The 13,324-nt window shown below is 52.9% G+C and overlaps 1 protein-coding gene and 1 non-coding gene across 19 annotated transcripts in view; both read left to right on the plus strand.

The window, feature by feature from the left end:
- The window catches only part of DMTN (dematin actin binding protein), a 32,278-nt gene extending 19,856 nt beyond the window's left edge, over positions 1 to 12,422 (plus strand). For 8 of the 18 annotated variants that reach the window (XM_025281826.3, XM_025281822.2, XM_025281821.2 and 5 more), the window contains 12 exons: positions 415 to 459; positions 799 to 898; positions 1,301 to 1,357; positions 1,605 to 1,760; positions 2,227 to 2,351; positions 3,439 to 3,544; positions 10,153 to 10,217; positions 10,377 to 10,425; positions 10,601 to 10,608; positions 10,792 to 10,857; positions 11,132 to 11,212; positions 11,338 to 12,422. In XM_025281826.3, the coding sequence (XP_025137611.1) occupies positions 415 to 459; positions 799 to 898; positions 1,301 to 1,357; positions 1,605 to 1,760; positions 2,227 to 2,351; positions 3,439 to 3,544; positions 10,153 to 10,217; positions 10,377 to 10,425; positions 10,601 to 10,608; positions 10,792 to 10,857; positions 11,132 to 11,212; positions 11,338 to 11,451 (972 nt within the window). In that variant the 3' untranslated portion in view covers positions 11,452 to 12,422. The remainder of the gene's footprint in view (positions 1 to 414; positions 460 to 798; positions 899 to 1,300; positions 1,358 to 1,604; positions 1,761 to 2,226; positions 2,352 to 3,438; positions 3,545 to 10,152; positions 10,218 to 10,376; positions 10,426 to 10,600; positions 10,609 to 10,791; positions 10,858 to 11,131; positions 11,213 to 11,337) is intronic. The other 10 variants (XM_044940083.1, XM_044940089.1, XM_044940085.1 and 7 more) reach the window with 6 other exon arrangements.
- Positions 8,433 to 8,505, plus strand: TRNAG-CCC. Its single transcript has one exon. It is a non-coding gene; the product is annotated as a tRNA-Gly (tRNA).
- Positions 12,423 to 13,324: the final 902 nt, after the last annotated feature.

Below are 13,324 nucleotides of genomic sequence, written 5' to 3' on the forward strand. Positions count from 1 at the left end.
GGACTGTGTCATGGCTGAGCAAAGAGAGAAGGCCAGGCTATGGGGAGACTTAAATGCCTGGTGAGGGGCCCTGACTCCATCCTGGATACTGTGGGTCTTGTCCCTTCCCGTCGTTGCTCAGCTCTGGGATCAGGGCCAGAGCCACCTTCAGAGCACACGGACACTGATCCAGAATCCTCAGCTTCTTCTGCTTCTTCATGGATCCTCAGGAAAGTTTTAGGACCCTCTTCAGGAAAGAGAGGGTGGAGGGCCAGCCCTGAGAGCTGCCAAGGACTGAGAGAGAAGAGGTGGCCCAGAAATCAGCAGAGCAATTGCAGGATTGGGCGAGGGGGAAGAAGTAGCCCACGTGGGGTCCTAGGGACGAGGGTTTAATCCCACCCTTGTGGCTCTGACCAGCCTCCTCTCCATTCACAGCGCTCGCTGTCACCCAAATCCACATCCCCCCCACCATCCCCAGAGGTGAGTCTGCCCCTCGCCTGACACTGGTCCAGCCCTGCTCTGATGGAGCTAACCCCTGCCCCACACACATCCAGGCTGGGCTCGGCAGAACCTAGGGGGTGATGGAATCAGTGGACCTTGTCCTGTCACTGGCCAGCTCTGGGTCCATCTGTGTCTGACCCAAGATCTCACTTAATCCTTTCTTCTGGATCAGGCACCATTAGTAGATCAAGTCCTTGGACAGCCCTCCTCTGCCCTGGGGTTGGGGGCATGTGGGCTGCTAGGGTGGGAACACCAAGATAGTGGAAGGGGTGGGGTGGGGGCCCGGGAGCTGCAGTGAACCACACTTCTGCTCTGCAGGTGTGGGCAGAGAGCCGGTCTCCTGGAACCATCACTCAGGCTTCAGCCCCGAGAACTGCTGGGACCCCCCGGACCAGCCTGCCCCATTTCCACCATCCTGGTAGGTTTTACTATCAGCGTGGCTACATCCTTGCCCTAAGACCTCTTTTTTTCCTTCAGAAACCCAATTGCCTTACTCTTGGTCCTCTATTCTCTGGAATATATGCACACCACCAGAACTGGCTAATGCTGGAACCCAGGCAGAGCTCCCAGAGAGGGTGGACCTGTTGCATTTTCCCTCCCACCCAGACAGAAAAGTGTGAAACGTCCCAATCCCTGAGGGAGAGACAGTTCTAGGATCTCCAGTTCTGTCTTGGCTCTTGGAAGGCCCCTGAGAACTTCCTACCTCCTCCCAATCCATGTCTCCATTCCCTTCTCTGACCCAGCCTTCCCGTCATCATCACTGTCATCCCTCCCCATTATCACCGCCTCCTTCTCATCCACTGTTGCTCCCTCTCCACAGAGACCACTCGCCCAGATTCCAATATCTACAAGAAGCCCCCCATCTACAAGCAGAGAGGTGAGGGTTCCCCTGACGGACCAGCACCCCCTTTCCCACCACCTGCTGGGAGGCTGCACTGAGGGTGGGAGGACCATAGAAGCGGAGATGTTCATAACATGCCCTGTGCTCTTCCTCATGTATTGCTGTTGTATCCACCATCTTACAGATGTGAAGAGGGAGACATGAGCGAGTGGGGAGCTGGGGTGGGAGGTGGCCTGCTGGGCGGGGTATGCCCGGTCTGACCTTGACCTCCCCCTCACCCCAGCAGAGTCCACAGGAGGCAGCCCTCAGAGCAAGCACCCCATTGAGGACCTCATCATCGAGTCCTCCAAGTTCCCCGCAGCCCAGCCTCCCGACCCCAACCAGCCAGCCAAGATCGAAACGGACTACTGGCCGTGCCCCCCATCACTGGCTGTTGTGGGTAGGAGAAACTGCTGGAGAGGGGAGGGAGGCCCAGACACTGCCTCATAGGCCCGGCTGAAGCCCCAGGAACCCACTCCCACACCCTACATGAGCCCTCCTGGCTCCTGCTCCCCCATCCCCAGCATTCCCATCCCTCTCGGTGTAAATGACCCTGCTTGTTAGTCATTCATTCACTTTCCATTCATTTCTTTCACTGCTTAACAGATATTTGTTGAATTTCTACTGCGTCCCAGGCTCTGTGATGAGAGCTCTGGAAAGAGAAAAGAGAAATGAGACGAGGTCTTGGTCCCCAGTGACTTTTAAGTCTCGTGGGCATGTGTGGCCTACCCAGCTTCACTACAAGACTAGAAAACATTGCTTTTGTTTTAATGATTTGCAGTGTTCCCTTCAAGGTGCAGCCCTAGGGAGAGGCAAGTTGAGTGTGTGTTGATTGACTGATGTGCCTGTTTGCCTGTGCTCCTCAGAGACAGAATGGAGGAAGCGGAAGGCGTCGAGGAGGGGGGCCGAGGAGGAGGAGGAGGAAGAGGATGACGACTCCGGGGAGGAGATGAAGGCTCTCAGGGAGCGGCAGAGAGAGGAACTCAGTAAGGTAGTGTCTGGAGACCCCTGCCCGCCTCCCTGTGTCATCCTGGGCTTCCTTCCAACATGGTGGCTGGAGAGGAGCGAGGCAATCTGAGAACCCAAAACTGGAAGCTACCAGCCCTCTCAGAGCCTGGCCTCAGAAGCCACGGGGCATCCTTCCAGTGTCTTCCGTTCTGATCTGAGTGACTTCATGTCTGAAGAGTATGGTGGTCAGAACATGTGAGGAGCTCCCCTTCTTTGCCAGGATGTCAGGCTATGCTTTGACAGGGACATGGGGATTGCATGTCACTGTGGGGGACGCCACTTATGATTAGGACCAAAAGCACAGAAAAGGGTGGCGTGGACAGTGCCTGGCTTCAGCAGCCACAGTAGTTCATGGGACGAGGAGAAAGGAGTGAGCAGACTGCTGGCCTCCAAGCAGAGAGAGGGGGTCCAGGGAGTCACAGAAAGACCACTGTTGGTGACATGGGCTTGTGCTCTGGGCATTGTGGCCTGGGATGCAGAGGCCCCTGGGGCAGAGTTAACACCAAGCAGCTCTGACTCCTTGCTCGCAAGGGTGACCAGACCCAATGTGGCAGAGCTTCCCACAAGAAGGACAGGCTCCATGGGCTCCAGGCTACCACCCAGCCCCTCAGGAACTCTGTCCCCACTCCTGCCTGTGCTATCAGATCAGATCAGTCGCTCAGTCGTGTCCGACTCTTTGCGACCCCATGAATCGCAGCACGCCAGGCCTCCCTGTCCATCACCAACTCCCAGAGTTCACTCAGACTCATGTCCATCAAGTCAGTGATGCCATCCAGCCATCTCATCCTCTGTCGTCCCCTTCTCCTCTTGCCCCCAATCCCTCCCAGCATCAGAGTCTTTTCCAATGACCCAACTCCAAACCTTTTGGAGATGAGAAACAAGTATCAGGACTTCCCTGGCAGTCCAGTGGTTAAGACTTCATGCTTCCAATGCAAGCATGGAGTCTCAAGTGAATCCTTGGTCAGTGAACTAAGATCCCAGATGCCATGCAATGCAGTCAAAAAAGTTAAAAACAAAAAGAAACAAGTACTGATGCCACCTTGGATCCATCTTCCTCTCTCCTTCCCCAGGTTACTTCCAACTTGGGAAAGATGATCTTGAAAGAAGAGATGGAAAAGTCATTGCCTATTCGGAGGAAAACCCGCTCTCTGCCCGACCGGACACCCTTCCATACCTGTGAGTGTCATCGAGGGGGCTCAGAATCACCTGGCTAGACCCTGAATCAAATACTACGCTGAGTCTGTCACATGCCCAGTCCTGTGCTACTGTGGGTATACGAGATGGAGAAGATTCCGGTGCTGGCCCAGGGTGCTCACACCCTCCTTAGGGCAAGAGCACCAGCTATGGAACAAAATTAGATGACAAAAAATGGCATCAGTTAAAACAGAATTAGCATATTTAATTTAATTCAACAAGCATTTATTGGGTGTCTACCATGTTCTTAGGGCTTCCCTGGTGGCTCAGAATGTAAAGAATCTGCTTGTAATACAGGAGACACAGGAGATGCTGGTTCTATCCCGGGGTTGGGAAGATCCCCTGGAGAAAGGAATGGCAACCCACTCCAGTATTCTTGCCTGGGAAGTCCCATGGATAGAGGAGCCTTGTGGCCTACAGTCCATGGCGTCACAAAGCATCGGACACGACTGATTGAGCAACTCACGCTTCACCATATTCTTGATCCCTGGGGATATAAAGAGTAAAACACTATAGTGCTGCCTTCTGGTAGCTTCAGGGCATGGGGAGAAGTAACATGGAAACTGGGGTTTTAGCACAGCATAGCAGGTGCTGGGAGATGAGAGCTACATTTGAAGTGCTTTGAAAGGATGCTGACAGGGCCTGGGTTCCAGAGTTGGAGTCTTGCAGAATGAGACACAGTGAGTGGGGGAGAAGGGCAGTGAAGATCCTAGGGATGGTGTGGGAGCAAAGGCCAGGAGCAGCAAACATCCAGTCAGTGGAGAGGGCCTCTGGAAATCTGGAATTACAGAGCACAGAGCCTGTGGTAGAGTGGCCAGGGCTTTGGTGCCACACTGCTCATCACCAAGGCTAGCCTGGGCTTCCTTCCAACATGGTGGCTGGAGAGGAGGGGGGCAGATCTGAGAACCCCAAACTGGAAGCTTGAGGCCTCTCACTGCCTGGCCTTGGAAGCTGTAGGGCATCCTTCCAGTGCCTTCTGGTCAGAGCAGGTCATCAGGCCCCCCAGACACAAGGGAGAGGAAAGAGATTCTGCTTCTTGATGAGAGGAACCACCCAAGGGCACACAGGCTCAGAGATGATGTTGAAAGCCATCTTTGGAGACAATCTGCCACCCTTTCCAGTTGTCTGGTTAAATGCTAAAGATAGTCATAGGCCAGGGAAGAGGGAATGAGTTTGAGAATTGTACAGACACAGTCTGTATAGTAATAACCCAGAACTTAAAATTTTTCAATTTTACAATGGTGCAAAAGCAATATGCACTCAGGAGAAACTAACTGTATGTCCAGTTTTGAATGTTGACCTTTTCCCAGGCTAGTGATGTGCAGTATGATGCTCTCTTGACTTTTTTTTTTTTTTTGGCCACATTGTGCAAAAATGGAGATCAAACCCACACCTGTGCCCTCAAGAAGCCCAGAATCTTAGCCACTGGATCACCAGGGAAGTCCCATGGTGCTTTCCTGAGATGCTGGGCAGCATCCGTGAGCCATAGCTCCCAGTCAGTCACACCATCAAGACAGGAGACAACCCGTACACTTAACAACCATTCTGTACCCAGGGAGCTGTTCTGTTTCTCACTTTCAGTACAGTATGCAGTAAACTACATGAGAGGTTCAACACTGTATTGTCAAATAGACTTTGTGTTAGAGGATTTTGCCCAGCAGTAGGCACCCCACTCCAGTACTCCTGCCTGGAAAATCCCATGGATGGAGGAGACTGGAAGGCTGTAGTCCATGGGGTCGTTGAGTGTCGGACACGACTGAGTGACTTCACTTTCACTTTTCACTTTCATGCATTGGAGAAGGAAATGGCAACCCACTCCAGTGTTCTTGCCTGGAGAATCCCAGGGACAGGGGAGCCTGGTGGACTGCCGTCTATGGGGTCACGCAGTGTCGGACACGACTGAAGTGAGTTAGCAGCAGCAGCAGGCTCCTGTAAGTGTTCTGAGCACGTTTAAGGTTGACTGGACTAAGCTCTGATGTTTGGTGGGTTCAGTGTATTAAATGCTTTTTTTTTTTTTTTTAATTTTTGACTGTGATGGGTCTTCATTGCCATGCAGGCTTTCTCTAGTTGCAGCGAGCTTGGGCTAATCTACTTGTGGTGGAAGGGCCTCTCATTGAAGTGGCTTTTCTTATTGTGGAGCACAGGCTCTAGGGTGTGTGGGCTTCAGTAGTTGTGGCACATGGGCTCAGTAGTTGAGGCTCATGGGCTCATTAGTTGTGGCCCATGAGCTCAGTTGCCCCGTAGCATGTGGGAATCTTCCCAGACCAGGGATCGAACCGGAATACCTTGCATTGCAAAGTGTATTCCTAACCACTGGACCACCAGCAAAGCCCTGTTAAATGCATTTTGACTTACGATGGTGTATGGGCTCGTGACTCCATCATAAGCCGAGGAAGATCTGTAGAGGAGTTGGAATCAACAGGACTGAGTGGCTGATTGGATTTGGGCAGTGAGGGCGAGATGAGCGGGGGTTTTGCCTTGGGTTCTGGGTAATGACAGACCTGGGGCAGGTGTCAGGGGAAAGGTGAGGACGCTGTTTGGGATATGTTGGGTCTTAAGTGTGTGTAGGTGGGATGCTGAGTTTGACTGAGTTGGAAGCTTGAGGGGTGAGTCAGGGCTCAGGTAGAATCTTCAGCTTATATGTGATAATGGGACCATGAGAAAAAATCCCATTGTGTCGAGATAGAGGAGAGAAGGACAAGGCACCGAGGGCTTAACAAGGTTCACCGAGGGCTTAAGTGCTTGAGGAGCACTTAACTATGATCCCCTGGGAGCCCTGGCTGGGAAGAAGTGGGGAAAGAGACCCAGTCTTAGGATGCAGGAGGCTGACCTTGAAAGGGTCTGGGACTTGGACCTGAGAGCAGGCCACATGAGAAATTGGGCAAAGAATCTGCCTGCAATGCGGAAGACCCAGGTTTGATCCCTGGGTTGGGAAGATCCCCTGGAGAAGGGAATGGCAGACTGCTCCAGTATTCCTGCCTGGAGAATCCCCATGGACTGAGGAGCCTGGCAGGCTACGGTCCATTGAGTCGCAAAGAGTCAGACACGACTGAAGCGACTTAGCCCACACGCATACTGAGCTCAGGGTGAGGCTCAGTGAGAGTGGTGAAGGTTCAGAACAGTTTCTGCTGGGAATGGGGACTGGGTAGAGTGTTTGGGGTCTGTAGTGATCCTCACCCACACAGGGTGGTGCTTCCCATAGCCTGTGGGCTGAAGGGGAGCACAAGGTTGTTGCAGATTAGAGTTTTTTGTTTGTTTGTGTTTTAACAAGAGGAGTTTTTTCTTCATATTAAATTTTTAAAGTATTTAATTTATTTATTTGGCTGTGCTGGGTTTTAGCAGCAGCAGGCAGGATCTTCGATTTTCATTGTGGCATGCAGGATCTTTAGTTGCAGCATGTAGGATCTAGTTCCCTGACCAGGGATCGAACCCGGGACCCTTGCATTCGGAGCATGAAGTCTTAGCCACTGGGCCACCAGGGAAGTCCCAGGGTTAGAGTTTTGTAAGGCAGGTGCTGAGGGACTAAGTGGCCAGAGGAGCTGCTAAGGAAGTGTTAGTCTCTCAGTCGTATCCGACTCCTTGGGATCCCATGCACTGTAGCCCACCAGGCTCCTCTGTCCATGGGATTCTCTAGACAAGAATACCAGAGTGGGTTGCCATTCCCTTCTATAGGGGATCTTCCCAGCCCAGGGATCGAACCTGGGTCTCCTGCATTGCTGGTAGAGTCTTTACCATCTGAGTCACCAGGAAAATCCAAAATACTCAAGGTTATATGCCCAGTCTGGAGAAGGCGATGGCACCCCACTCCAGTACTCTTGCCTGGAAAATCCTATGGATGGAGGAGCCTGGTGGGCTGCAGTCCATGGGGTCGCAAAGAGTCGGACACGACTGAGCGACTTCACTTTCACTTTCATGCATTGGAGAAGGAAATGGCAACCCACTCCAGTGTTCTTGCCTGGAGAATCCCAGGGACGGGGGAGCCTGGTGGGCTGCCGTCTATGGGGTCGCACAGAGTCAGACAAGACTGAAGCGACTTAGCAGCAGCAGCAGCATATGCCCAGTCACAGGTTGAAGGTCAGGGGAGAGTGGGGGATGCAGATGCTGGAGGCCCCATGGGACTGACCAGCAGATGTGCCAGGCATGTGGCTGATGGAAAACTTCAAACAAAGAAAGGCGCTGTGACCCCAAAGTGGGATACCCAGGCTTCAATGTCAAGGTGAAGCCGCTATGGACAACAGGATCCAGGAGCTGACCATTGGAAGGGGTTGCCTGCTGTGGAGCAGAAGTGAAGGTCACTGGGTTGGGGGACTCAAGGAACTGTTAAGGCTCATAGATGGCTGGGACATCCACCTGGTCATCAAAGTGATATTTCAGCTGGATGATATTTCAGTGTGGGTGGGAAGAGTTATGGTAGGCTTTTTTAGAGAATGTAGAAAAAATAGTTAAGGCCTGAAGAATGAAGCAGAAAGAGAGAAATGTCCCGGAGGTTGGATTCAGCCCTCATGCTCCACCAGGATTAACTAGTCAGGCAAAATTAGCTCTTTAATGTGCATTCGGCCTTGCAGAGTTGAGTAGTGAAACGCCTGCGTCAGCATCATTGTTGGCATCCCTGAACTTGTATGGGACCAATGGTCACATGATTGAGTAGGTTACGAGCATAGCTGATCAGCCTTGACAGTTGCAGAATTACGAACAGGCTTGTCATTCTGACTTAATGGTGACATTGAAATTAATGGTCACTTTCAAACATAATCTATCTAGAAGTAATTAGGAGTGAAAACCTTATACTTGAAATTCTACTAGTCCATCAAGGAAGAAGTGCATACTTATTATCACAAAGGTGAAGTACTTCAGTAATGAATGAAGGACTTCTCTGGTGGTCCAGTGGCTAGGACTCCACACTCCCAATGTAGGGGCCCCAGGTTCGATCCCTGGTCGGGGAACCAGATCACACAGGCCATAACTAAAGCCTGGCACAGCTAAATAAATAAATATTATTTAAAAATAATTAATGAGGGTTGTCGGAGAAGGCAATGGCACCCCACTCCAGTACTCTTGCCTGGAAAATCCCATGGATGGAGGAGCCTGGTGGGCTGCAGTCCATGGGGTCACTAAGAGTCGGACACGACTGAGCGACTTCACTTTCACTTCTCACTTTCATGCATTGGAGAAGGAAATGGCAGCCCACTCCAGTGTTCTTGCCTGGAGAATCCCAGGGACGGAGGAGCCTGGTGGGCTGCCGTCTATGGGGTCGCACAGAGTCGGACACGACTGAAGCGACTTAGCAGCAGCAGCAGCAGCAGCAATGAGGGTTGTGAAAGCAGACAGTTCTCTATATAAAAGTAAGAAGTATCAAGAGGAAAAAAACGAGGTTGCCCTAAACGCATTTTATTCTCACAAATTTCCAAATAACATATCCTGTAAGAATGTTTGAAGAAAACAATTATTCCTCACAGTTTTGAGTCTACCCAGGCTAAACTTTCATGCACACAAAAAAAATTCTGGTCAAAACAATTGCTATAGAATGCCAGCAATGTCTAGCCTCTGGAGATGAAGGAATTTTGAGATTAGCCCAAACAAAGAAGCTTTCTAAGAAACCTGTTACTGAAAACCAATTTTCCTGAATTATAAGCTGTAGTTCTTGAAAGCTTAGTGATGTTGAAAGTGAAAGTTGCTCAGTCATGTCCCACTCTTTGTGACCCCACAGACTGTAGCCTGCCAGGCTCCTCTGTCCATAGCATTTTCCAGGCAAGAATACTGGAGTGGGTAGCCGTTCCCTTCTTTAGGGCATCTTCCCAACCCAGGGATCAAACCCAGGTCTCCAGCATTGCAGGAGGATTCTTTACCATTTGAGCCACCAGGGAAGCCCTTAGTGATACTATTAGAGGTCTAATTGCAAGTGACATCTGACTTGGGAATGTCAAGCCTAAGCAACTGGGGTGCCATCTAGCAGCTGACAGTGCTGGGAGAATGACTGCTTCTGTTTTATGACATAAGGCATTTGAAATTTGATTACTAACATTGCTAAACATAAAACTGTAATAATTTGATTCTTTTGACTTATTTTAGACTTATTTTTGTATCCCAGAGGTTCATTGTATGATGGTGAGCCTCATCACCTGGGGCTTCCCAGGTGGCACTAGTGGTAAAGAACCTGTCTGCCAATGCAGGAGAGATGTGGGTTTGATGCCTGTATTGGGAAGATCCCTTGGAGAAGGGAATGGGAATCCATTCCAGTATTCTTGCCTGGAGAATCCCATGGACAGAGGAGCCTGGCAGGCTACATTTCACAGGGTCACAAAGAGTCAGACGTGACTTAGCTCATCATCTGACTCTGAATTTGAACACTTGGGCCTTTGACCCAAATGTCTATTTTGCGCACGTCCGTTAAAGAGAGGGGAGGCGTCAAGGGCAGTTCAGAACTGCAGCAGGCTGTCACCTGCTGCAGGTAACAGGCAGGAGCTGGAAACCGAAAGAGGTCCACTGGGTTCCCCTGAGTCCCCTCTCCATGGCCCTGCCCCTGGCAGGGGAGGCCAAGGAATGACTGTCAGGCCAAAGGGACTGAATCAGGGCCTCCTACTCTCTTCCAGCCTTGCACGCAGGAACGTCTAAATCTTCTTCCCTCCCCGCCTATGGCAGGACCACCCTGAGCCGGGTAAGGTCCCAGCACCGAACTCACAGATTGCTAGGGAAGAGTGGGCATGTGGGGCCTGTGAGGGACGGGGTACTCGGGCAGGCGGGGCAGTGGGCAGGGGGTGAAGGGGAACGATGCAGTATACTCCCATCTCCTCTGATCCTTTTGTATCCTTTCCAGCTCCAGTCTACAGACTTCAGCCCATCTGGGAGTGAGGCTGAAAGCCCAGGTGAGAGACAGGGCTGACTTGATGCTGGGCAAGGGGCTTGAGCAGGCCTCAGGGGCAGCCTGTGCGTGCAATGTGGGCAGGGCTCTGTGGCTGGAGGTGGGGGAGGCTGAACTCGCAGGTTGGAGGCCTGCTGACCTCAGAGCCACCTCTGAACAGTGCCTCTTCTCTTCTGCAGGCCTGCAGGTGAGTGCCCTCCGGAGGGGAACATGTGGACCACGGAAGCCATGGATGGATGGGGAGACGGCAGTGCTGGGGGAGGGGGTTGTGGGGCCACAGAGTCACCTGGTGAGGCCGCAAGAAGCACATGAAAAGGCTGGGGAGGTCTCCTTGCCGCGCTCTGGCTCACTGCGGCTTTGGTCTCCCCAGAATGGAGAGGGCCAGAGGGGGAGGATGGACCGGGGGAACTCCCTGCCCTGTGTGCTGGAGCAGAAGGTGAGGGGCAGGGGCAGAGGCAGGGGGTGGCGGGCAGGGGACAGAACCGTCTCTAGCGGGGGAGGGCCAGCTTGGGGAGAAGCCAGAGAAGTGAATGCACTGAGGGGTCCTCTGGGCTGATGTTGGGAGGGGCAGCACGGAAATTGAATGGCAAGATGGCATGAGCCCCCACGGCCCCTTCAGGCTGATAAGGGGGCCTGGGGAACAGCAGGGGTAAGGTTGACAGGCACCTCTGTGAACCTAATACTGCCCCCCTCTCCTCCCCAACCCCCAGATCTATCCTTATGAAATGCTGGTGGTGACCAATAGGGGGCGAACCAAGTTGCCTCCAGGTGTGGATCGGATGAGGCTGGAGGTATGCAGGGACAATGTGCAGGGTGGGTGAGGGGCTTCCTGCTGGGGAGGACCACCTCCTGGTCACTCGGCCCAGCCCCACCTATGCCTCCTCCCCCTAAACTGCCACCATGTGTCCCCTCGCAGAGGCACCTGTCAGCAGAAGACTTCTCTAGGGTCTTCTCCATGTCTCCTGAAGAGTTTGGCAAGCTGGCTCTGTGGAAGCGGAACGAACTCAAGAAAAAGGCCTCTCTCTTCTGATGGCCCTCACCCACTCCGTGACTGACCCTCATCCCTGCCGCTTCAGGGCCCTGAAGCTGGGGTCCCAAGACCCCAAAGCATCATCTCTTGGTGGGGGGAGCAGGGAGGTGGCACAGGGGTGGGGTTGGCTCCATCATCCAAGTTGAGAGGGAGCAAGAAAGACCTCTGCCGTGTTGGGGTTGTAGGATGTGGACTTTCTTTCCCATAATGAGCCAGGACAGGGGAGGGGGGTCTCCTTCTCTCATCCCTGGTCCTCACAGTACAGGGCAAGTGCATGGACTCCAGCACACACAGAGTTAATGTTTGCATCCTCTCCCTGCCCCATGCCCACATGAATGTCCCAGAAGAGAGTGATGAGAAATGAACATGGCACTTAGTGGTCAGGCCTGTCTGCTGGGTGGGGAGATCTCTTGGGCCTGGTAGGAGGTCCCGTGAGGGTGGGGAGCAGCCAGGTAGGCAGAGAGCACCCCAGTACCCCATGTGTACCCAAGCACTCCTCTGCAGCTCACCTGGGACAGGTTCCCCTGCACCTGGGCCTCCCACCTCTCAGCCTCCAGCAGGGAGGCCACCTGGTCTCCAGCTCGCGCCCTACCCTGCCCTTGTGACCCCCAAGCTTTGAAGCCTCTTGCTCTAGCCCCGTGGTTTCCCCAGAAGCCTGCGGCATAGAGTGGAGATGTCGCCTATACAGACCCCCAGCCCACCATCAGCCTGCAGGCACGGTTGGCTAGAATGCTGCCTTCTAGCATCCAGGTCTTGGGTGGAACTCATCTCCTTCGATGGGATGAGGAGCCAGGCTGAGAGTCCTGGCCATCGCTTCTGCCCATGCCCGTGCACGCCCCACCACGCTCTCTAAAGAATGTAATTTATTGGGGCACCCCCAGCTGCTTTCCTCATCTTACTTTCTGCCCTACCCTAATCACGCTCCCAGCTTTTCTTCTCTCCAAATACACATGTGTATATAATTATATATATATTTTTGCCCGGGTCTGGGTTTTGTTCCTGCCCAGACCCTGAGATCCCTTTCTGCAGTGTGTGTGTGTGTGTGTGTGTGTGTGTGTGTGTGTGTGTGTGTGTGTGTGCGCGCGCGCGCACGCGCGCGCGCACGTGTGATCATGCTGAGGGAGAGGGACTCTGCTTGGAATTAAAAGGTTGCATTGGGGCCCCAAATCTATTTGTATTTTATGAGCTTCCACATCTAGGTAGGAGGGACAAGTGAGGCCAGGCTGAGAAAAGCCATGGAGCAAGGTTTCAAATGGGGGAAGGGGGGAGGCAGAGCTGGAGGAGGGAGAGAGATGGCACACATACTACCGGCCCCCTATCCTGCCCCAGGAAAGCCGGGGCAGGCTAGCAGTTCCTGTCTGCCTCCTCTCCTTCAGGGGCTGAGCGATGGTGGCATGGACAAGGGGCCAGAAAGTCACACTCTGGAGGGTGAAATAGAGCCAGCTGGGAAAAAAGGCTCTGCCCTCCACTGAAGCCCTAAGTGTAGCCTTTGCCAGTCAAGCTCATCAATAGTCAACATGGTTGTACCCTTCCAGGCCTGTGACACCCACAGTTTAATGGGGGGGGCAAACACCCAGGAAAGGTCAGCGGTATGTGAGTGGGAAGTGAGCTGACTGTCAAGGGTCAGGAGGGAAGAACTGGGGGGTGTTGTATTTAGTTGTGTCCAACTCTTTGTGGCTCCATGGACTGTAGCCCGCCAGGCTCTTGTGTCCAGGCTGGGATTCTCCAGGCAAGAATACTGGGGTGGGTTGCCATTTCCTCCTCCAGGGGATCTTCCCAACCCCGGGATTGAACCCACAAGTCTTGCATCTCCTGCACTGGCAGGCGGATTCTTTACCACTAGTGCCACCTGGGAAGCTGGGTGAAGAAATGA

The sequence above is a fragment of the Bubalus bubalis genome, chromosome 3, assembly GCF_019923935.1.
Source record: "Bubalus bubalis isolate 160015118507 breed Murrah chromosome 3, NDDB_SH_1, whole genome shotgun sequence".
Lineage (NCBI taxonomy): Eukaryota > Metazoa > Chordata > Mammalia > Artiodactyla > Bovidae > Bubalus > Bubalus bubalis.